This window comes from Scyliorhinus canicula, chromosome 2, assembly GCF_902713615.1.
Source record: "Scyliorhinus canicula chromosome 2, sScyCan1.1, whole genome shotgun sequence".
Taxonomy (NCBI): Eukaryota; Metazoa; Chordata; class Chondrichthyes; order Carcharhiniformes; family Scyliorhinidae; genus Scyliorhinus; species Scyliorhinus canicula.
In genome coordinates this window covers 251,455,453-251,477,970 of record NC_052147.1, presented here as the reverse complement: position 1 = coordinate 251,477,970, position 22,518 = coordinate 251,455,453, and the positions used below count along the sequence as shown (strand labels likewise).

Genomic DNA, 22,518 nt, shown 5'->3' with positions numbered 1-22,518 from the left:
CTTTCAACCAGACAATAATTATACTTGTGGCCAAACATATTGCCTGACCTTTAGTATTAACAAACTACAATTTATGAAGCTATTGGAAGCTAATTTCATTAAAACCTAGAGGCAAGTAAACAATACATATCTGCCAAATTCTCAGAAATTGTTTCTACAGTTGGTTCGGTTGTTCCGAAGGAAAAGGTCAATTTTCTTTCAGTAACCATCACTCCAACTATTAGCCCTGTTTGTAGAAATTTGTAGTGATTTGAAAAGGATTTCCATTGTTTTGTTCATCATACCCATTAAAAGAACTTTCCATAATTATTTGAAAGGGTTATTAAAGCACCAGTGTTGTGCGGAAAAGTACAGCTATTCGACTTTAGCGCACTTCACTCTCCCACTCACAAGAAACCAGATGGAGTTATAAATGAGGCCTTTATTACAATGCCATAGCATGGGCTTGTGGCATTCCCTGTTGGAATGCCAGAGAGCACAGATTTCAACAATTGTGCAGACAGACGCACTTGGAAATGGAAATGGAAATCGCTTATTGTCACAAGTAGGCTTCAAATGAAGTTACTGTGAAAAGCCCCTAGTCGCCACATTCCGCCGCCTGTTCGGTGAGGCTGGTACGGGAATTGAACCGTGCTGCTGGCCTGCCTTGGTCTGCTTTCAAAGCCAGCGATTTAGCCCTGTGCTCAACCAGCCCCTTAATTCAGTTGCAAGAAGTTAGTATATACCAATAATTTGTTACCAGTTATCTATGTCCAATCATGTCTATCGATTAAAGTTACATCATGCATAGTATATGAGAATGACTAGCGAATTATCACCAGTGCATGCTGACAATAATAATATCCAATCAGTATAAAGACACCTACATGCTGTCTCCTAATATTTATCACCGGCTCCCCATTATCAATAATGTGGATATTGATCACCTGCTTGTCTGACTCTTATAACTTATAATCCATTTATCAAGGTAAATGGCCTGCTGCAATAACAATTCTAGATAGTTATGTCTCCTCCCAGACAACTTGACACTGCTGAAAAGATCTTGTATTGTTCCCTTGTTATGATTGGTAAAGACCATCTGCAGCTTATCTTTTCTGGGCCCTGTCACCCACGAGATGTGTCCTTGGGCATGCTTCCTGTGGCTAACAATTTCAGATAAACAGCATTTGTGATAAATACAGAAGAGTTTAAGCCCTTCCGCACTCAGGTCCAATATTGGCAGCTCGAAGTTTGCAAAAGCAATGTAACTAAGTGAGCAGGCGGTAGGTACTAAGACAATGAATATACTTGGAAGACCTGAACAGCTCAATTTCCTCCAGTGTCATTGTGCCACATCAGCAATAGGCATAGTTGGCTTTGGCTGCATTAGCCAGTGAAGTCATCAAAGAAACGCAAGGGTTGTAATTTAAACGAGAAACTATTTTGAGAATGATTACTTTTTCTGATCATATATCGTAGTTAGCACTTTAAAAAAAAGATAAGATTATTGCAAGTGCAAGTTTAGAATTTTTGCTCATGCCCTGTGTTCGCCGTGCCACCGAACAGTCTTACCTCTGAGTCACAAGCTTCGGAGTTCAAGCCCCACCTTTGGGCTGATCATTCCAGTGCAATACTGGTGACTGATATACTGTCAGATGTGCTTCATTTAAATGGTTAAACCAAGGCAACATCTGCTTGCTTAGGTGGATGAAAGAGGTTCTACGGCACTCCTTCACATAAGATGGCCGGGGGGAACGAGGTGAGTTATCACTGGTGACCTGGTCAATATTTTATAGAACAGTACAGCACAGAACAGGCCCTTCGGCCCTCGATGTTGTGCCGAGCAATGATCACCCTACTTAAACCCACGTAACCCGTATACCCGTAACCCAACAATCCCCCCATTAACCTTACACTACGGGCAATTTAGCATGGCCAATCCACCTAACCCGCACATCTTTGGACTGTGGGAGGAAACCGGAGCACCCGGAGGAAACCCACGCACACACGGGGAGGACGTGCAGACTCCACACAGACAGTGACCCAGCCGGGAATCGAACCTGGGACCCTGGAGCTGTGAAGCATTGATGCTAACCACCATGCTACCTATGTCTGAAAAGCCTGAGAGTTGAGGGAGATACCCTTCATAGCCTGGATGGAAAGATAATCTGGCTTGTACTGTTATGAGGAATTGGCAATGAAAGTTCATTAACCGTCACATCTGCTGTGCACAAAGTATCCCTGCTCCCAATGCTCTTCAACCTGGTTGATTTGAGGCCAGGTGTTGACCTCTCGCTGATGATATTCTGATGTGTTTGGAGTGTTGGGCTATGGTTGTCCATTTTAAATAATTTCTGTTACTCCAGCTTCTGCACTAATGTACATGAAAAATTAATGCTGGCAGAATAAAGGAACCCTGTTTTTTGAATTTCGGCGCAGTCCGTGTGTTTAAAGCTCACAGTATATATTATTTGGGCATTACAGAAATGTTGTCTGTTGGAGTTTTCTGTATGCAGAAGAGCTACAATACTGAGCACACTTCAAAATTACTTATTTAGAGGTAAAGCACTTTGAGACATTGGGTGATCATGAAAAGCATTTTCTCAGTATATGCTTTTCTTTTCGTTTTTCAGTGATGTGCTTCACATACCCATTACCTCATACCTAGGGGGCCGGTTTAGCTCATTTGGCGAGACAGTTGGTTTGTGATGCAGAGTAAGGTTAGCAGTGTGGGTTGAATTCCCGAACCGGTTGAGGTTATTAATGAAAGCCTCGTCTTCTTAACCTTGCCCCTCGCCCGAGGTGTAGTGATCCTCAGGTTAAATCACCACTAGTCAGCTCTCGCCGTTAAAGTGGAAAGCAGCCTCTGGTCGTCCGAGACCATGGCACTTTTACCTTTATCTCATACCTACATTACAGCTTAACATTATGAATAAATTATGGTCTAGACTTGAAACTGCTATACCCGAGAATCCTGCGGCCTAATGGTCAAGGTTCCTCTGGAATCTAAATGAAGTCCTGGGGTCTCCCCAGCCTCAGCCGGACCTCTCCCACCCAACGCGTGCATAGATTGACAATCCTTTCCCCCACTGTCAATCCTCCTTTATGCTAGGGAGTCTTCTCGAGCCCCCAGTGTCCTAAGCCACCAATAGATTTTAGCTCCCGATTGCCAACACTGACTTCTCTCCTGCTGTTGGCAGGCTTTGAGCGCTGCTATTTTATTAAAATGAGACCCAGGAGTTACAATGGCCCAGACCTCAGGCTTGAACTCCCACTGAGAACTGAATTCTTCTCCACCTCACACACTGCCTTCTCGCAGTTCATTTGAGCAATAGCTCAAATAACAATTTTTCTTGTATTCTTCATCCCCCCATCATATTTCTATTGTTTGAAAAACAGTTACGAAAAAAGAAAACCAGGATATTAAGCACTTTGGTCATATGTGGCTGCAAGACGATTGAAACCAAATGTTAGAAACTGTCCGCTACAAGATCGTACACTTGTGCATGGTTGGCATAGTTATCACTGCCACATTCATTCTTTCATTGTTTTCTTTAATTCTAAATCATGATGTCAGCTGAATCAATATTGCTGTGAAATCAATATCATTAAAAGGTTTTTTAGATTCAGTGATGTGACATTTACTTCAATATTTCTGTATCTGCCAATTATTCTGATATCGCTGAAAGTACTGCCATAATCATTTTACTTGCACCTCCCTTACATTTAGAAAGTGCCATAAATCCTACTGATTGGGTTGGAGTTTCATCTTTTTCTCAGGGCAAGTACATTCATTCCTTATATTTAATCACTTAGAAATAGCAAATGTACAGCAAAAGATAGATGTGAATTGTTTGACTGCAATGAAGCCCGAGAAGAAGTCACAAAGCTCGTTAACTATGACCTGTATACCCTTGTAAACACTGGAAGTATATATTTTATAACTGGCAGTCTGATTTCGCATTAGGTTGAGAAGGAACAACTCATCAAATCCCACCTGTTTTACACTGTTACCCAAAATCAAAATTTCTCCCACTGACTATTCCACAAATAAAGGCCACCCAACAATTAGCAAAAAATAAACAAGTTACAAGGGCAGCACGGCAGCATTGTGGTTAGCACAATTGCTTCACAGCTCCAGGTTTGATTCCCGGCTTGGGTCACTGTCTGCGCAGAGTCTGCACGTTCTCCCCGTGTGTGCGTGGGTTTCCTCCGGGTGCTCCGGTTTCCTCCCACAGTCCAAAGAACATAGAACATTACAGCACAGTACAGGCCCTTCGACCCACGCTGTTGCGCCGTCCTGAGAAACCCCTCTAAAGTCCCTCTACACTATTCACTTATCGTCCATATGCCTGTCCAATGAAAGATGTGCAGGTTAGGTGGATTGGCTATGCTAATTTGCCTTTAGTGTCCAAAATTTCCCTTAGTGTTGGGTGGGGTTACTGGGTTATGGGGATAGGGTGGAGGTGTGGGCTTGGGTAGGGTGTAAATTCTATAAGTGAGCCACACAGATAGTGAGGAAATTGTAACATGGCTAATGGTGGATTTGGGACAGTTGGGATTGTAATCCAGGAAGAATGAGAGTCCATGAAGTTTATTCCAATCTGTTGGCTTCTGCATTCTAGTGCTCTCAGCTGCCTGGGAGCTCAAGAGGTAGGTTTCAACTCATGTGCAGGCTAGTCGGATTGGTCATGCTAAATTGCCCCTCAGTGTACAAAGGTTAGGTTGCGTTATGGGGATAGGGCGAGTGATTGGGCCTATGTTCTAGGTAGCAGGGCCAAATAGCCTTCTTCTGCACTGCAGGGATTCCAAAGCATGATTTAATCAATTACAGCAATATTAACATGGATTTTCCAGCTCAGCTTTGGTTTCATGGGTTTCCCAGTACACCAAGGTAAGAAGAATGTTCCAATTGAAGGGGTCAAAACTATGACAGGGAAAGATGGCAATTTGTATTGAGTAGGTCATAGCTGCTTCTTACTACTTGTCTGGAGCTGTTACTTTAGAAATTTTGGATGTTACCTTAAATTAAACTTGGATTTGTCCTATATACTTCATAGGTTCAGAGGTCTAATTTGGAGGAATGATCTACCATGGTTGCCTGTTATCGTGTTATTAAATTCCTCAGATGAAGACCGAGATGACCATCAGCATATTCAGGAGAAGCAGGACTTGCACCAGCAGCAGACCCACAGGAGAGAGGAGATCAGTCGAGAAATGCAGCTCACAGGAGGCCAAACCTGCCACCTTCACAACCAGCAGATAAGCTTCCTCAATCCTTGAGGCTCAGGGTATTGTCAGATGGTGGCAGACATTTGCAGCATGCTGGAATCAGATTTGCTGCCTGCTTCACAGTGCCAGGGACCCGGGTTTGAATTCCCGGCTTGGGTCACGTGCGGAGCCTGCACGTTCTCCCCGTGTCTGCGTGGGTTTCATTTGGGTGCTCCTGTTTACTCACACAAGTCTCGAAAGATGTGCTGTTAGGTGAATTGGACATTCTGAATTCTCCCTCTATGTACCTGAACAGGCACCAGAATGTGGCGACCAGGGGATTTTCACAGTAAATTAATTGCACTGTAATGTCAGCCTACTTGTGACACTAATAAAGATTATTATTACAAATGTCAAAGTCATCAATGCCCTCAGTTCTTTTGCCAATGGATCATTCCAGGACTCTGCCAGAGAATCTACCAGATCTCAGAGTTAGCAGCACAGAAATACACAATACAAGTCACTAATGGCCTTTTCCTTGGGACCAGCATTGAAGTGAACTTCACAGTTGATGGATACCAGTCCGAATGTGAACGCAGTTGAATTTGCGACTCTGGATGGCTTGCTGCTGATCCTGGGCATTGACGACCACATGTGCACACCTCTGGGACCACACCTCCCAGAGGTGTTCACCACCCATGGAGATTACACTCAAATCATTGGTGGCTCGGTGTATGGGAGCTGATTAGCTCAGTTTACTGGACGGCTGGTTCATGGTGTAGAACAACACCAACTGCACGGGTTCAATTTTCGTACCGGTTGAGGTTATTCATGAAGGCCCCACCTTCTCAACCTTGCCCCTAACCTGAAGACGATGACCCTCAGGTTAAATCACTACCAGTGAGTGCTCTTTCTCAAAAAGGGGGAGAGCAGCTGATGGTCCTCTGGGACATTGGCGACTTTCCTTTCAGTTGGTGGCACCACAAAAAAATCATTCCGCTTGTCATTCAAGATTCCTGAACAGCTGTCATAATGCTTTCATCCAACAACAGTCCATCAAACATTATCTCATTGTATTTCAAAGCATCAAAGCAGATTGACCAGCTGTCTGCTCAGAGACAAGGATAAGGACATTTTCAGGGAGAAGGTCAGTGTTTGTACAGCACTGCTTGCAGGCAGGAAGAGCAGTAATTCCTCCCTTGGCCCACTCTCAAACTCCATATTTATCAGACCATCATATAACCATCCAACAACCACGAGGGACACTTGAAGCATGGCTGATAACCTCTAAGAAGTCTGACAAATAAGGATGAGGAGCAATGCTATGAATGCTGAGGGACCACCAGACATGTAATCAAACAAGGCAACAGCATGCTGAAGATGCGCTTCAGGTACCTGGATACATCTGATGGTGTCCAGCAGTACGCAACAATTTCCAAGATGCTTGTGGTGTTCAAATCTCTGCTGAGGAGCAAGAGAAAACCGGCTGAACTTGTTCTCTTATTTAACAATTTTTCCATAAACTCATCTCACTTCTTCGAAATAAGAGCTGTTACCATGGGTACCCGTATGGGTCCTAGCTCTGCTCCCTCCAATATGGCCATTCATTCATGTTCTTGTCTTCACCAACTGCTCATATTTATTGGTGATACATGAGTCATCAGGTGACAGCCCAACTACCTACCTTCCTGACAATTCTCAGTGTAAAAGTTAGTGTATGCTTGCTTTTAAACAAATTTTGTGTCACCATGCACATGAACTATTTATCCAAGATCAAAGCCGGTGTGGTATTCCCATGCACCCCTGCAGTTTAGCAAGAATATGATTTACTGGTCACAGCAAAGTACAAATATCTGAGCTGGTGCACGATGTACAGGAGCCCTGTGATGGAGTGCCCTTCGTGGAAGTGACCTCCTCTGCGAAGCTGTCCAATAACATGGAGTATGTCTTACAGGGACATGAGGGATTGGTAGAAGAAAAATGTCAAGATATGAATGCTTTAAGTAATTATAATGCAAAGAGCACATTTCAGTTGCTGTTGACAGCAATTCATAGTCATAGAGTTTTTCAGCACAGAAGAAGACCCCTCAGTACATTGGGGCTGCACTGGCCATCATGCACCAACTATTCTGATTCTATTTTCCAGCTCTTGGTCCGTAGCCTTGTGTGCTATGGCATTTCAAATGCTCATCTAAATGCTAAAGTCAACTTGACGGAGTATTGTTTGCCATGTGACCATCTGATATTCAATTCTGTCACCAAATATTTGGGAGGTTGCCATTTCACGCACTCCAATGGGCAAGTATGCTGAAATTTCATTGCTTCTTACTATCCGTTCCTTTGTTAGCTGCAAGATGAGTGAATGGTCAACATTGTCACGGGGGCCGAAACCAGTTTGTTCACTTTCCTGCCAACAGGGCCGGGATTCTCCCCTACCCGGCGGGGCGGCATGATGGAGTGGCGTGAACCACACTGACATCGGGCCGCCCCAAAGGTGCGGAGACTCCAAGCCCTCCCGCGCCGGAGTGGTTGGCGCTCCGCTGGCTGGCGTGGATGGCCTTTGGTGCCACGCCAGCCGGGGCCGAAGGGACTTCGCCGGCTGGCGTAAGTCCGTGCATGCGCCGGAGCGTCACTTCTGCCCCCGCCATGGTGAAGATGGTGAAGTTACACAGCATCAACCAGGCTGGGAAAAGCCTAGAGGAAGAGCTGTATAATTGTAATAATGTTGAGTCAACACAGAGTAGCAGAGGTATGCATTCTACTGAGTGCTCACTTCACTATATCTAATTGCTTGTACCAAGGTCATGTTTTATGAAAATTCAAGGGTCGAATCGTCGTGGGCCGACGTCAATCCCGCCCCCGCTGTGTGCCGAATTCTCTGCCACCAGAGGTTCGGCGGGGGCGGGAATCGTGCCGCGTCGGTCGGCGGGCCCCCCCGGCGATTCTCCAACCCGCGATGGGCCGAAGTCCCGGCAGTGTCAAGCCTCTCCCGCGGGCGGGAATCAAACCACCTACCTGACCGGCGGAAGAAGGCGGCGCGGGCGGGCTCCGGGGCCCTGGGGGGGGGGGGGGGGGCGCAGGGCGATCTGGCCCCGGGGGGTGCCCCCACGGTGGCCTGGCCCGCGATCGGGGACCACCGATCGGCGGGTGGGCTTGTGCCGTGGGGTCACTCGTTTCCTTCTGCCTTCGCCATGGTCTTCATGGTTTTCCTGATTTATGGCAAGACAAAAGTATACTTGCTATATGCTATGCTGTTTGTATGGCTTATGTCTCATTTTCATCTTAGTCTGTAACCTTCGCTTTATTTTAATGAGCTGTACATGTTATGAAGGAAATGTTAGGGGAGAACTGAGGAATGGGGTGGGGAAAGGATTTCAAAATGGAAGCAGACCCATTGAGGCAAGTGGAAAATGCACTGGGTTTCAAGATATTGAGGCCTGGGCTATAGTAACTACACTTGTTCTTATTTCTAATTATATGTAATATGAAATATTATATTTTATATTTTGTAGCTTCCTGGTCTCATTTACAGAGCAGCTCACCCACTAAAGAGGCAGTTGACCAATGGTCAGTCGGTTACAACCTATTGACCTAGAGCGTGTCTTTTTTAAATTTAGAGTACCCAATTCTTTTTTTTCAATTAAGGGGCAATTTAGCGTGGCCAATTCACCGGACAGTTGATCAGAGATAAGTAGCTACCTACTAAATCCAGCAACATAGTAAGTGGCCTTGACAACAACAATCTCATGTTAAATTCCCAGATTGATGTCACAAGTATCTACCACCAATGATATTGAAGTCATACAGCTCCTTGGATCCAGTGGTATAGAGCCAGTAGAACACTGCAGAATCAATGTCCCACCATTGGATGGCACGGTTGTTAGCACTGCTGCCTCATAACACCGGAAACAGGGTTCAAATCTGCCTCGGGTGACTGTGTGGAGTTTGTATGTTCTCCCTGTGTTTGCGTGGGTTTCCTCCAGATGCTTTAGTTTCCTCCCACAGTCCAAAGATGTGCAGGTTACGTGGATTGGCCATGCTAAATTGCACTTTAGTGTCGAAAAAGGTGGGGGGTGCTCCTTTAGAATGTCGGTGCAGACCCGATGGCCAAATGGCCTCCTTCTGCACCATAGGGATTCTATGATTCTATATATACCAGGTAAACAAGCCACTAAAATAGCTATTAGCAATGGAGTCCTCCACAGACTGAACACATCAGATTAAGGATCCAGAAACAATATGGTCAACACTTGAAAATCAATTGCAAGTGAAGCTCAAGTTCATAATACACCTTCTCTAATTCATGTCCATTAAGCAACAACCAACAGAGACAACTGAACAATCCTTAAGTAGATGCAGAAACAATGGATGTGATTGCGACTTCAGAACTAACCAACAGGATAATCATGCAAATGGAAGTGTTCCAAAAAGACATCTTGGAGCAACTCAGACATTACACCATGGAAGCATCACTACAAATATGAAGCCATACTAAAAAGAATAGGCACAGTCTACGGGACAATTCATCCACCATTGGCAGTACAGACAAGCCGAGTAAGCAATATGGACAATGCAACCTCATATATGCAGCCAGAAATTAACTCGCGTTTAACGCACCATGGAGACATACAGAGGACACCAGAGGACACTAGAAGTGCCAATGCAGATAGCCGAAGCCAAAACAAAAATGTTGGCATCACGAGTAGCCAAAACCAGAGGCCAAACAGGTACAGTATTCCAGACAATGAAGAGCATGTACAGAATAGCATCAGGATAACGAGGATGGCCAGCACGTCAACACAAAGTAAACTGACATTCAGTGCAGTGACCATCAAAGAATATATTGGCACAGTGGCACAAACGGAAGCCTTTTGCAATGTCCAGATTATATATCCACAAATGAAGGGTCAATACTACCTACATGCAAAACTGAATATCGGTGCAGGTAATGGTGCAGGTAAAAACATCCTTCCATTTCATACACGGAAATGTATGTTCTCACAAGTGTCAAATTCACTGCGAGCAATAACTCATTGCAAAAACTCACCTAGGTCATCCCAGATATTTTATATTGTGGACACTATAGGCCGAGTGCTCACAGGCATCATCGCTAGTCACCATCTACAGCATTCTCACTTTGATGATGAAGGCAACAGAACACAAGGACCAACAGAACACAGTCGCCTCTGTAGATGACCGAACAGCCCTGGAAAGGGTGATGCAGTATTACGTCTACATTCAGATCTACTCCATCCATCAATCGCTGCTGGAGAATAGCATTCACAGCCAGAACAGAAAGAAAGACAAACTGGATAATGTCACAACACCCTGGGCTAGTGCGTGGTCAACCCAGACCATTTGACCCCGAGTGGAAACACAGGTAAATTAGATTTTATTTAATATACCCGAGGTCCTTGGTTGAACCAAATGAACTACAGTCTCAAGGCTTGCAACTTTAAAACACAAGTAATCTTCCATTCATGGAATCATTGAATTCTCCATGCAGAAGGAGGCCATTCGGCTCATCAAGTCTACACCGACTCTCCACTGACTTTCTGAAAGAACATCCCACCTAGGCCCACTCCCCCGGCCAATCCCCATAGCTCCGCCAAATCTTTGGACACTAAGGGGACATTTAGCATGGCCAATCCACCTCGCCTGCACATCTTTGGACTGTGGAAAGAAATCGGAGTACCCAGAGGAAACCCACACAGAGACAGGGAGAACATGCAAACTCCACACACGCACCCAAGGCCAGAAACAAACTCTGGTCCCTGACGCTACGAGACAGTAATGCTAAATACTGCACCACTGTGCCGCCCTATCTTTGGACTGTGGGAGGAAACTGGAGCACCTGAATGAAACCCACAAAGACACGGGAAGAAGGTATTATGTGGATGCAATTTGCTGATATGTTCCTAGATATAAAGAACAAACTTAAAGGCAGCTAATTTGGAAGACTGAATTGGAGAAGTTTCCAAAGTGCTGAAAATTACACCACAAAAATAGATATGCAGATAATTCTAATGGATTGCTTCACCAAATTTCTCATTTTCCGTCAATGACACAACAGATATATTGAAACCGTCGCAGACACATTAAATTTGATTTTAACACTCTTCAGGGCACCACAGAAGGTGTTTCCATTAATGGACTGCAATGCACTGGAAGATCCTTTAAGGCAATGTGTGAGGAGTAGTGAGTCAAACATATCACTTCCTCCCGCATTATCCCAGATGTATTCCAATGGCGGAACGTATGATTCGAGCCGAAAAATCGCTAATCGTGAAGAGCCATCAAACAAAACATTATCTACACCTGGTTAAGTTGCATCATTGAGTGACATCATTCAATCCAGCCTTTCCCTCAGTGCAGGATTACTTTTTGGCAGATAACTACAGGCAAACCTCCCCAGTTATCACTCATTAATACTGGCAGGAGTATATGATGCACTGTTCAAAACTTAGGCACAGTAAGAAGTCGTACAGGTTAAAGTCCAACAGGTTTGTTTTGAATGATTAGCTTTCAGAGCGTAGCTCCTTCATCACGTGAGTTAAGAAGTAGGTTCCACAAACACATATATAGACAAAGTCAATGATGCAAGACGATACTTTGAATGCGAGTCTTTGCAGGTAATTAAGTCTTTACAGGTCCAGACGGAGCGACTGGAGAGAGGGATAATCACAGGTTAAAGAGGTGTGAATTGTCTCAAGTTAGGACAGTTGGTAGGATTTTGCAATCCCAGGCCAGATGGTGGGGGGGTGAATGTAATGAGACATGCGGTTGAGGCTGTACGCACAATTAAATTATTTATCTCTCGGATGGAAAATCCTCCACACTTCTAGGTATTCCACCTCCTCAACATACTGACACCAACACCCTTGCTTGTAGAGTGGGGGTATTTCTACTCACTGGGAGTTTATCCATCAAGGGATTCAAATGACAATTAAAGTCCCCGCCCACAAAAGAATTGGTCGAAGCCGGCTCTGCAAAGTCCATGAAGACTTTACTAACAAACTCGGGAAAGAGATTTGGAGGGTAATACCTCATCATTAAAGGGCCATATTCTCCATTTACAAGCCCCTTAATAATCACATATCTACCGCCTTATCCTTTCTCCAACTTGAAGGGAACATTTTTTGAACATTTTTTGTTGACCGAAATTGCTGCTCCGCTGCTGCTGATCGAAAACAAGGCGAGAATAACCTACTCAGCCCATTTCTACTTTAACTTTCAGTACTCCTTGTCATCTAAATGAGTCTACTGCAACAAGGCTATTTCCACTTTCTCCTTCTTAAGATAAGACAGGTGGCCGGATTCCTTGTTCATTAGACTAAGTGTTCATTCTGGGGAAGGATTGGCGGAGTTCTTCAAATCTGTTGCTTCACCAGGGCCGATTCAACGACCATTAAGAGGCTAGCACCGGCGCCATATGGAACACAATCGATTCCAATGAGAAATGGTGCTGGATTCGCCAGGTCTGGGATTGACACTCAGGAGGCTGACAATCTACAGCCACATATACACACCTCACTCCCCACTCACAACATCCCGGCCAAGGGGGCAGCAAGACGCGCAGTCCAGAGGTTCACGATGCGCGATGCGGAACTGCAGACGCTGCTAGACGCCATGGAGGAGATGTGTGTGACCCTGTTCCACAGGGTAGGGAGGAGGCTTCCTGCCGATGTCATTCACCGATCCTGGTGGCAGGTGGCAGAGGTGGTCAGCGCTATGGGTAACACTGGCGGCCAGCAGTGCCACCACCCCCACCACACACACCCAAAGCCACACCCCACCTGGAGGGCAACCCAACCCCCATCCTGCACCACATGCCGCCACCCATACTGGCCACCATGGTCGGTTCCCTGTCCACTGAAGTCATTGGATACCCACGCCCTGGGCCGCATGCGTCAGACTGTCTAATACTGTGCGTCTTCTGTTTCCACCCTCCAGGAGAAGGAGAACGCCGCTCATATCTGCTGGGAGTGGGAGAAGACTGCAGGGAACCGCTGGACCAGTGGCCTCACCCAGAGCAGAGGGCACTGGATGTGATCGGCAGACCGAAGAAAGGACAGTCACCGGGGTGGAGGTCGGCATTGAGCGAGGTATTGAGACCCCACTGGGTTGCGATTCCCCATGGCACATGTGTCATCCCCTCCCCCCCATGACGCCTTCATCTTGGCACACTTGATGGTTCCCAACACGTTCGAATTACACCTCTGGGTGAGGGGCTGGCTCTTAGGAGAGAGGGGTCCTGACCCATGGTCAATACCTTCACCCAAGGACTCTGCCATGGACACCACCGGTGCGGTGTTGGCCTGTATGGCACACATAGTCAGCACTGTTTCCTGGCCCTGCAGGCAGCTGGACGCCTTCAACTGCATCTGCAGGTGCTGGATGGTTACTGACAACCCCTCATGTGGCTCTGTAGCTGCATCCCCAGTATCGATAGGACCGCCCTTTTCCAGAAGCCAGAGACCCATCTGGATGGCAGCTAATCCCTGGGATCGGGCCACCCTCCGACTGTCCGCCGCTACAGGGTTTCCTACTTCCACCTGGTGTACTGCTGCAAAAGCATTGTGCACACCAGATAGTGCCCCAGGAGCCTCTTCACTATAATGACCAACCGAGATGAGTGTCTCTGGGATGGTGGAGGGTGCTGGAGTCAGCTGCAACAGAAAATCGTCCACGGACCGGTACTCCAGGATATTCCGGGCTGGCATTTGGGGGCTCGTGTCGATCTCCAGTGCTTGATGCTCAACATGTCCTGGGGTTGTGGCTAAGGGACACGAGAAGAGCCCGCCTCATTGCCAGATGACCCTGAAAGACACAAGAGATGATGAATGGTTGGAGCGCTGTGGGAGTGGTGGGGGAGGTGGTGTGATGATGGGAGGTGGCTACCTGAATTGAATTGAATTTGATTTATTGTCACCGAGGTACAGTGAAAAAGTATTGTTCTGCATACAGCCCAGACAAATTGTTCCATACATGGAAATACATAGGACATGCATAAATACACAATGTAAATACATAGGCACAGGCAATGAGTGAGCATACAGAGTGTAGTACTACTCAGTACAGAATATGTGTGAAGAGATCAGTTCAGTCCATAAGACGGTCATTCAGGAGTGGTCACAGTGGGGAAGAAGCTGTTTTTGAACCTGATCGTGTGTGAACTCACACTTTTGTATCTCCTGCCAGATGGAAGAAGTTAGAAGAGAGAATAACCCGGGTGGGTGGGGTTTTTGATTATGCTGCCCGCTTTCCCAAAGCAGCAGGAGGTGTAGAAAGAATTAATTGATGGAAGGGGGGTTAGCATGATGGTCTGGTCTGTGTTCGCGACACTCTGTAGTTTCTTACGGTCTTGCATCTCCAGAAGCTGTGACGGTAGGTATGGGTGCATCCGAGGCTGTTGAGGCAGGTCACAGTGGTTTGATGCTTTTCTGCTCGAACCAAGCATAGAATGCATTGAGTTCATCTGGGAAGGGTGCATTGCAGCCGGAGATTCTACTCGGCTTTGCTTTGTAGCCCTTGCCACAACAGATTAGACTACCTGTCGTTAGCCTGTGACTCTACCTTAGTCTGGTACTGTCTCTTGCCATCACTGGTGGCTTTGCGGACTTCGTACCTAGATTTCTTGTCCAGGTCAGGGTCGCCTGTCTTGAACCCTGGGCTGGCCTTCAGTAGGGAGTGTATCTCCAGATTAAACCTTGGTTTCCGGTTGGGGAACATGCGTACAACCTTCATTGGCTCGCAATCTTCTAAACACTTGCTGATGAAGTCTGTGACGTTGAGGGCATACTCATCCACACGCACTAGTACAGCCTCAACCGGGAAATTGAATTTATGTAGCACTACATTTACTTCCTCATCTGGCCTGGGATTGCAAAATCCTACCAACTATCCTGGCTTGAGACAATTCACACCTCTTTAACCTGTGATTATCCCTCTCTCCAGTCACACCATCTGGACCTTTAAAGACTTAATTACCTGAAAAGACTCGCATTCGAAGTATCGTCTTGCATCATTGACTTTGTCTATATATGTGTTTGTGGAACCCACCTCTTAACTCACCTGATGAAGGAGCTGCGCTCTGAAAGCTAATCATTCAAAACAAACCTGTTGGACAAACCTGAGTTGTTGAATATGGACCAATTCACTGACTTCAAACAGTCACATAGGAGCTCTTCTGTTGCCTCGGACCAGCATTGCATGACATTCTTAACCAGATTCTCCTGCTTAAGTTTCTGTTTGTATGCCGGGAGAACGAGCACCATCTTATGGTCCTACTTTCCAAAATTGAAACCTCCGCCCCAAGCCCGATGTGTGGCGGCGAATTCCAGTCTCGTTCCCGCCCCAGGGAACAGGGTGTCCCGCCTCTGCTCCATGGCAACCAGCAGGGTCTAGAGCTCCGCATCTGCAAAACAGGGTGCAGCACTCCGGGGTGCCATCTTGTTGGCTGGAACTTGTGTCATGGGGAGTGGAGTGCTAATATGCAGCTGCAACTTGTCAGCCTCCCCCTAGTACAAATCATGACCTCATCGACACCGTTATTCATTGGAATTGCACTAGTTCCACGTGGCGCCAGTGCTAGTCCATTAACGGATCCTGAATTGCTCCAGGTCCAGCAGCGCTTACGTGTTTGTAGAACACCACTAATTCAGTCCCAGCGTCAACACTTTGTCTCTGTAATGGAGAATCCAACCCCTTGTGTCTGAGTGGGTGCATTGTGAGCTAATCAGATGTCGTGCTGGCTCCTTGGATATCTCTCCCTCCTCTTGGTGCCAAAAGAGATGAGGTGGCCCGGTGGGGACTGTGGGATCGAGTGGCACTGCAACCTGCGTGAGAGACACAAGGGGTTAATGAGATATAATCCCTTGCATTGTGAGGGCACGCTGTAATACATACCATTGCCGTCAACCAAAATCACACTGCCATTGTCATGCAGCTCAAAAGCTACACTGTCTCTCCTATAAACAGCCTCTTGTGCCATTGAATTATCAGCATCACCTTGCCAATTACCACCATGTCCCGATGTGCCTCTGCTCCCACTTGATGTAGGTGATTCTCCATTCCTGACAACCAGCTGGGCAGGCACCCTGCACATCATTGCCGTCTCCCAAGCAATCTTTATTGGCCGTAGCCTCGAAGACCCAACCGAGTCTGGGCCATCCCACTTGCATTATTGCCCTCCAGAGATATATAATGCCACCAGGGACAAATATCTTGACTGCAGCAATCCAACACAGTGGACAATCACACTGTGTGCACCTACAAAGTGGTTAAGACATACCTTCCCTATGTGCCAGGTCTCCCACTATAGGTGTAGCTTTAAGGTTGTGCCGAACAACCCGCCTTGTCGGAGTGCAGGAGGTCATGGAAATGCTTCCCATATCGAATCCAAGTTCTTACATTGTCAAAGTTATGTTGTTGCAGCAACCAGGGAACTGTGACATGAGTCAGTCACAGGAAGTCGTACGGATATTTGTTCAGCGGCGCAGTCACCCAGTAATGAGCTCCTGCGCTTGGATCTTATTAATAAAAAGGTTAATAAAAGTTGTTCCGCGTGAAAGTGGAAACTGTTTCCAAAGTCTTTGTGTCATTGATATTTATTCTGGACCTTAAAGGGAAGTGAGACTCCTGTTTAAGAGTCTTGCAGCCATAGCAGAGTACAGATTCATACCAAATGCTTTGGATGAACCTAACACAATTGGATAATTAATCCAGAAGTTTGAGTAAACTCAATTATTTCCTATGATTCTCATGGCTGAACCAGAATAAGTATAGACAAAAAATGTTCTTTGGAACTTAAGCGAAAGCTATTCAATCCATATGACAACATAGAGCAGACTATTTTCTTAAGAATTACAAGTGCTTGTTTGTTTGAGATAAATCCAAAAGTCTATTCCAATACGATTGTGCACTTGTTAATTTAGGACTAGTTTGTATGTAGAACCTTCAAGAGTATTGACAGTCAGAGAGATCTAGGTGGACAGGTCCACAGGTCACTGAAAGGGGCAACACAGGTGGAGAAGGTAGCCAAGAAGGCATACGGCATGCTTGCCTTCATTGGCGGGGGCATTGAGTATAAAAATTGACATGTCATGCTGCAGCTGTATAGAACCTTAGTTAGGCCACACTTGGAGTATGGTGTTTAATTCTGGTCGCCACACTACCAGATGGATGTGGAGGCTTTAAAGAGGGTGCAGAAGAGATTTACCAGGATGTTGCCTGGTATGGAGGACTCTAGCTATGAGAATAGGTTGAATAAACTCGGTTTGTTCTCACTGGAACGACAGAGGTTGAGGGGCAACCTGACAGAGTTCTACAAAATTATGAGGGGCATAGACAGACTGGATAGTCAGAGACTTTTCCCCAGGGTAGATGGGTCAATTACTAGGTGGCATAGGTTTAAGGTGCGAGGGGCAAGGTTTAGAGGAGAGGTCCGAGGCAGGTTTTTTTACACAGCGGGTAGTGGGTGCCTGGAACCCGCTGCTGGAGGAGGTGGTGGAAGCAGGGACGATAGTGACGTTTAAGGGGCATCTTGACAAATACATGAATAGGATGGGAATAGAGGGATACGGACCCCGGAAGTGCAGAAGATTTTAGTTTAGACGGGCAGCCCATGGCTGGAGCGGGCTTGGAGGGCCGAAGGGCCTGTTCCTGTGCTGTACTTTTCTTTGTTCTTTGTATTCTCTGCTAACGTACTTGTCTTTCAGCACAGAACAGAAAACTCCCAATAGTCTGAAAAAGGAGTGGGTTACTCCAATAAAAAATATGAAGCATATAACCAAGGTGCAAGTATTGAATAGTTTGTCCATATAATTAAGGGCATTTATGCTTGATAGTCAATTAGGCAAGGTAATGGAGCGTGTGAGGCATCTGTGATACCCCATAAAAAGCATTCAGGAAAGGAGAGAAGAAGAGCCAACAGGAATAATGTTAAAAAATTAATAAAAGATAATAACATCCCAAGACAATATTCTAAAAAAAATGCAAATCACTCTCAATTCCTCGCCTTTTATCCTAGAACTCATCTTATTCTCCAATGTATTGATGCCAACATTTTCATTGTTTATCCAAACTCTCAAGTTTTCAAGTGTCCCAACTTGCCCATTAAGCTTTTCTGATTTAGATGTAGGTCCTCTGTTCCTGCATCAGTGAGACAATATCATGCCTGTGCTCTCATATTCCTAATTGTTTTCCCCAGTGTTGTTGCATTTAGAGCATTGAATAGAGATTTCTGTAGCACAGATTGCAATGAGAGCAGGAGGCAATTTTAAAAACAAATAAAGCAAGCAACATACTGGAGTAACCAAGTGGACAAATATATGGAAGCGCGTGCTGGTTTGGAAGCTAAGTGTGCGCTTGTACAGTCTGCTGGATCAATATTCAATTTTGAAGTAAACACTGTTCTAGATACTATACAGCTAAAGTCAAATACACTTCGGGCAGCTAGTTGGTGCAGCGGTTAGCACTGCTGCCTCACGGTGCCGAGGTCCAAGGTTCGATCCCGGCTCTGGGTCACTGAGCATGTGGAGTTTTCACATCCTGGAAGGGATTCTCTGATCCTGAGGCTAAGTGTGACGCCGCCGTAAATGGCGTCGCGTTTCTCGACAGCGTCAACATGGCCTCAGGAGCAGCGGTTCTGACCCCTACAGGGGGCCAGCACGGCACTGGAGCGATCCATGCCACTCCAGCTGCCGATCCCTGGCGTCAGATGGACTCCGTGGGTCTGCACTTGCGCAGTGAGACCACCGCCAATGCGCACATGCGCAGTGGGACTGGCGCCAATGCGCGCATGCGCAGTGGCTCCCTTCTCCGCGCCGGCCCCGACGCAAAATGGTGTAGGGCTACAGGGGCCGACGCGGAACCAAAAAGGCCCCCAGCCCAAGAGGCCAGCCCGCTGAACGGTAGGCCCCGATCGCGGGCCAGGCCACAGCAGAGGCCTCCCAGGGTAGAACCCCCCACCAGGCCGCCCCTGGGTGCACCACGCCGAGGTCCCGCTGGGTAAGTGCAGGTGTGAACGGCGCCGGCAGGACTCGGCATTTTTTGCGTGGTCGCTCGGCCCACTCTGGCACCTCGACCGGCGCCGCACCAACTGCGCCGATTCTCCATTCTCCGTAAAATCGGCAGACTTACGGGGTGCGATTCAGGCCCATACCGCCGTTTCTCCGGCAGGGCCCCGGAGTGAGAGAATCCCACGCCTGTGTTCTGTGTTTGCGTGGGCTTTGCCCCCACAACCCAAAGATATGTAGGGTAGGTGGATTGGCCACGCTATGTCACCCTAAAATTGGAAAAATATATTGGGTACTCTAGATTTATTTTTAAAAAGTAAAATAAACTCATTGTAATACTTTCACATTTTAAAATGGTTCTCAATAAAAATAGACCTCGAGTGATTACATTAGATTGCATGTTTGGTACCAGATCAAACTTCTGATGATTTTTGAGTGTTAATTTTCTCGAAAGAATCTGTGAAGGTCATCTTAATGGCGTAATTAAATCTAAATTTATGATTTTTAATCAATTCTGTCATAGAATATTTTTATTGAAAACTACCTACAAAGCTTTTTCCTAGTACCAACATGTCTTTAAATGAGTGTACTAAAACTGATTAAACCACCCCTCTGTAAGGAAAGTGCTGCAAAAGGAAAATAATGGTTTTAACCCAAGGAGCTATCATATTTTATAAACTAATAATGCTTTATTTGAAATCATTACACAACGTAATAGCATTACTTCACACTCTAAAGCTTTATTTGCTGACTCGATGTGAAAGATCAGAATGCAAGCTCTTAAAATAGTTACAAACTTACTGGAAGGGAGGTCTTTCATTTTGGGCATATGGAATTCGTCTCGAACATGTCTCAGTTCATCTTCTTGATCCAAATAAATTGCAAGCCTCTCATCAGTAATGCTGCACCCTAAAATGGAGGCAGTACATTCCAGAATCTGTCCTGGTGAATCAGCAACATGATGATCCATGGTTGCTATGCTGCAAGTAGAATAAAAGGTGAAGGGTAAATTGGTTACGAACACAAATTAATTAAAATTGAAATGCTCTTGGCAACTGAAAAAAGTTTCCAGAACACAAAATGCAAAAATGCCTGCATCAAATTGCCCTCAAGAGGTTACTGCATCGATGTGAGAAAAGGTGGGCCAGGGAGTCTAGGTAGGGAACAGGCAGACAGGGTATAAAAGGAAGACACAAGGGACAATAGCAAAGCATGACAATCCTCTTACACGGTGTCCTCCAGCAGAATGTCCCTATTTTGCTTCTGCTTCTTAATGGTGTGAGTGGCCCAACCAAATTCTAACACAGGAGCTGGCCCTATAGACTGTATTCAAAGTGAAATAGTCTTATCAGTATTAGAACTTCTTTACAAGATGCTATGGGTCTATGTTGTGCATTTCACTTTGAATATAAACATGAACTAGTAACGAGAGGACTGGATGACACCTTTTAATCGTTCTAGTTTTAACCATATACATGGATGGTTTGCTGAGATCTTCCGGCTGTTCACGGCGGCAGGATGTAATGGTCCCACCAACGGTGCACCCCCGCCACATGTTTCCTAGCAGCATGGGGTGGATTCAACGGAAAATCCCAAAGACAGCCGCAGGACCAAAAGATCCCATCCTTCCACCGAGAAACAGAGTGCGGGGAGGCCAGAGAATCACACCCAATATTTTTTTTAACATTTTCGAATTTGCATGATTTCTGTCACTTACACCCTGTTCACCGATGTCGATTTTCCATTCTGTCAGGGCCATTCAGTTTAAGACATTATTACAGCCTTAGTTCAAATATTGCCAAAAGAGTTGAACTCACAAGGCTAGGTGAGAGCGATTGCCCTCAACATCTCGTCAACATTTGACCAAGTGTGGAATCAAAGGGATCAAGCAAATAATGGAGACAATTGGAACTCTCCATTGGTTGGGGTGAAATCTTGTATGAGGGAAAATAGCTTCATTTCAGCCCCATTGCAGAAGGAGTTCTCAGGCTATAAACCAAACCATCTTTTTGATTTTTGATTTGATTTATTGTCACATGTACCGAAGTACAGTGAAAACTACTTTTCTGCAGCTGAGGAACGTGTGCAGTATGTACAGAATAGACACAAGAATAATCAACAGAAAACATTGACAAAAGTACATTGATAAAACAGTGATTGCTTACAGTGCGGAACAAGGGGCCAAACAAAGCAAACAAAGCAAATACATGAGCAAGAGCAGAATAGGGCATCATGAATAGTGTTCATACTGGGAATAGATCAGTCCGAGGGAGAATCATTGAGGAGTCTTGTATCTGTGGGGAAGAAGCTGTTCCTATGTCTGGATGTGCGAGTCTTCAGACTTCTGTACCTTCTGCCTGATGGAAGGGTCTGGAAGAAGGCAATGGCTGGGTGGGAGGGGTCTCTGATAATGCTATCTGCCTTCCTGAGGCAGCAAGAGGTGTACACAAAATCAATGTGGGGGTGGACTTCCGGTTGCAGCTATGCGGATCTAAGCCGCACGTTCGGCAGCTCCCACCAGGAACGGACTTTTGGGCTCTTTTTAGGGCCCCCAGCGGTACTTGATCTATGGTTCCCGACGTGGGAAGGTGTCAGAAGCAGATCCTCACTGTTCTATGGTCTGGACCAGGAGTGGGGCGAGCAAAATAGCGGTGGCACGCCTAGGAAAAAGCGGTGGAAGAAAAACAAGATGGCGGCCGGCGGAGGCCTCGAGAAATGGAGGCAATGGGCGCAGGAGCAGCAGGAGACTCTCCAGCGCTGCTTTCGGGAGCTCAAAGTGGAGCTGCTAGAATCGTTGAAGGCTACTACTAACAAGCTGCTGGAGACGCAGACAGCACAGGGGGTGGCAATCCGGGAGCTCCGACAGCAAGCCTCCGAAAGAGAGGATGAGGCCTCGGCCATCGCGGTAAAGGTGGAGATGCATGAGGTGCTCCATAAGAAGTGGCAGGAGCGGTTCGAGGAGATGGAGAACCGGTCGAGGCGGAAAAATTTGCGGATCCTGGGCCTCACAGAGGGGCTGGAGGGGTCAGACCTGGGGGCCTATGTGGTCATCTTGCTGAACTCGCTGATGGGAGCTGGGTCCTTCCAGGGATCCTTGGAGCTGGAGGGGGCCCACAGAATACTGGCCAGGAGGCCCAAGCTGAATGAGCCGCCACGGGCGGTGCTGGTATGGTTCCACTGGTTCGTTGACTGAGAGTGCGTGCTTAGGTGGGCCAAGAAGGAGCGGAGTAGCAAGTGGGAGAACACGGTAGTGCGGATCTACCAGGACTGGAGTGCGGAGGTGGCTAAGCGGAGGGCCGGGTACAACCAG

At 46.4% G+C, this 22,518-nt stretch overlaps 1 protein-coding gene across 1 annotated transcript in view; it reads right to left on the bottom strand.

Annotated features, from left to right (window-relative positions):
- The window catches only part of kynu (kynureninase), a 207,809-nt gene that overhangs the window by 171,912 nt on the left and 13,379 nt on the right, over window positions 1-22,518 (bottom strand). Inside the window, exon 2 of the mRNA XM_038789947.1 lies at window positions 20,010-20,188. Within this exon, the coding sequence (XP_038645875.1) occupies window positions 20,010-20,188 (179 nt within the window). The remainder of the gene's footprint in view (window positions 1-20,009; window positions 20,189-22,518) is intronic.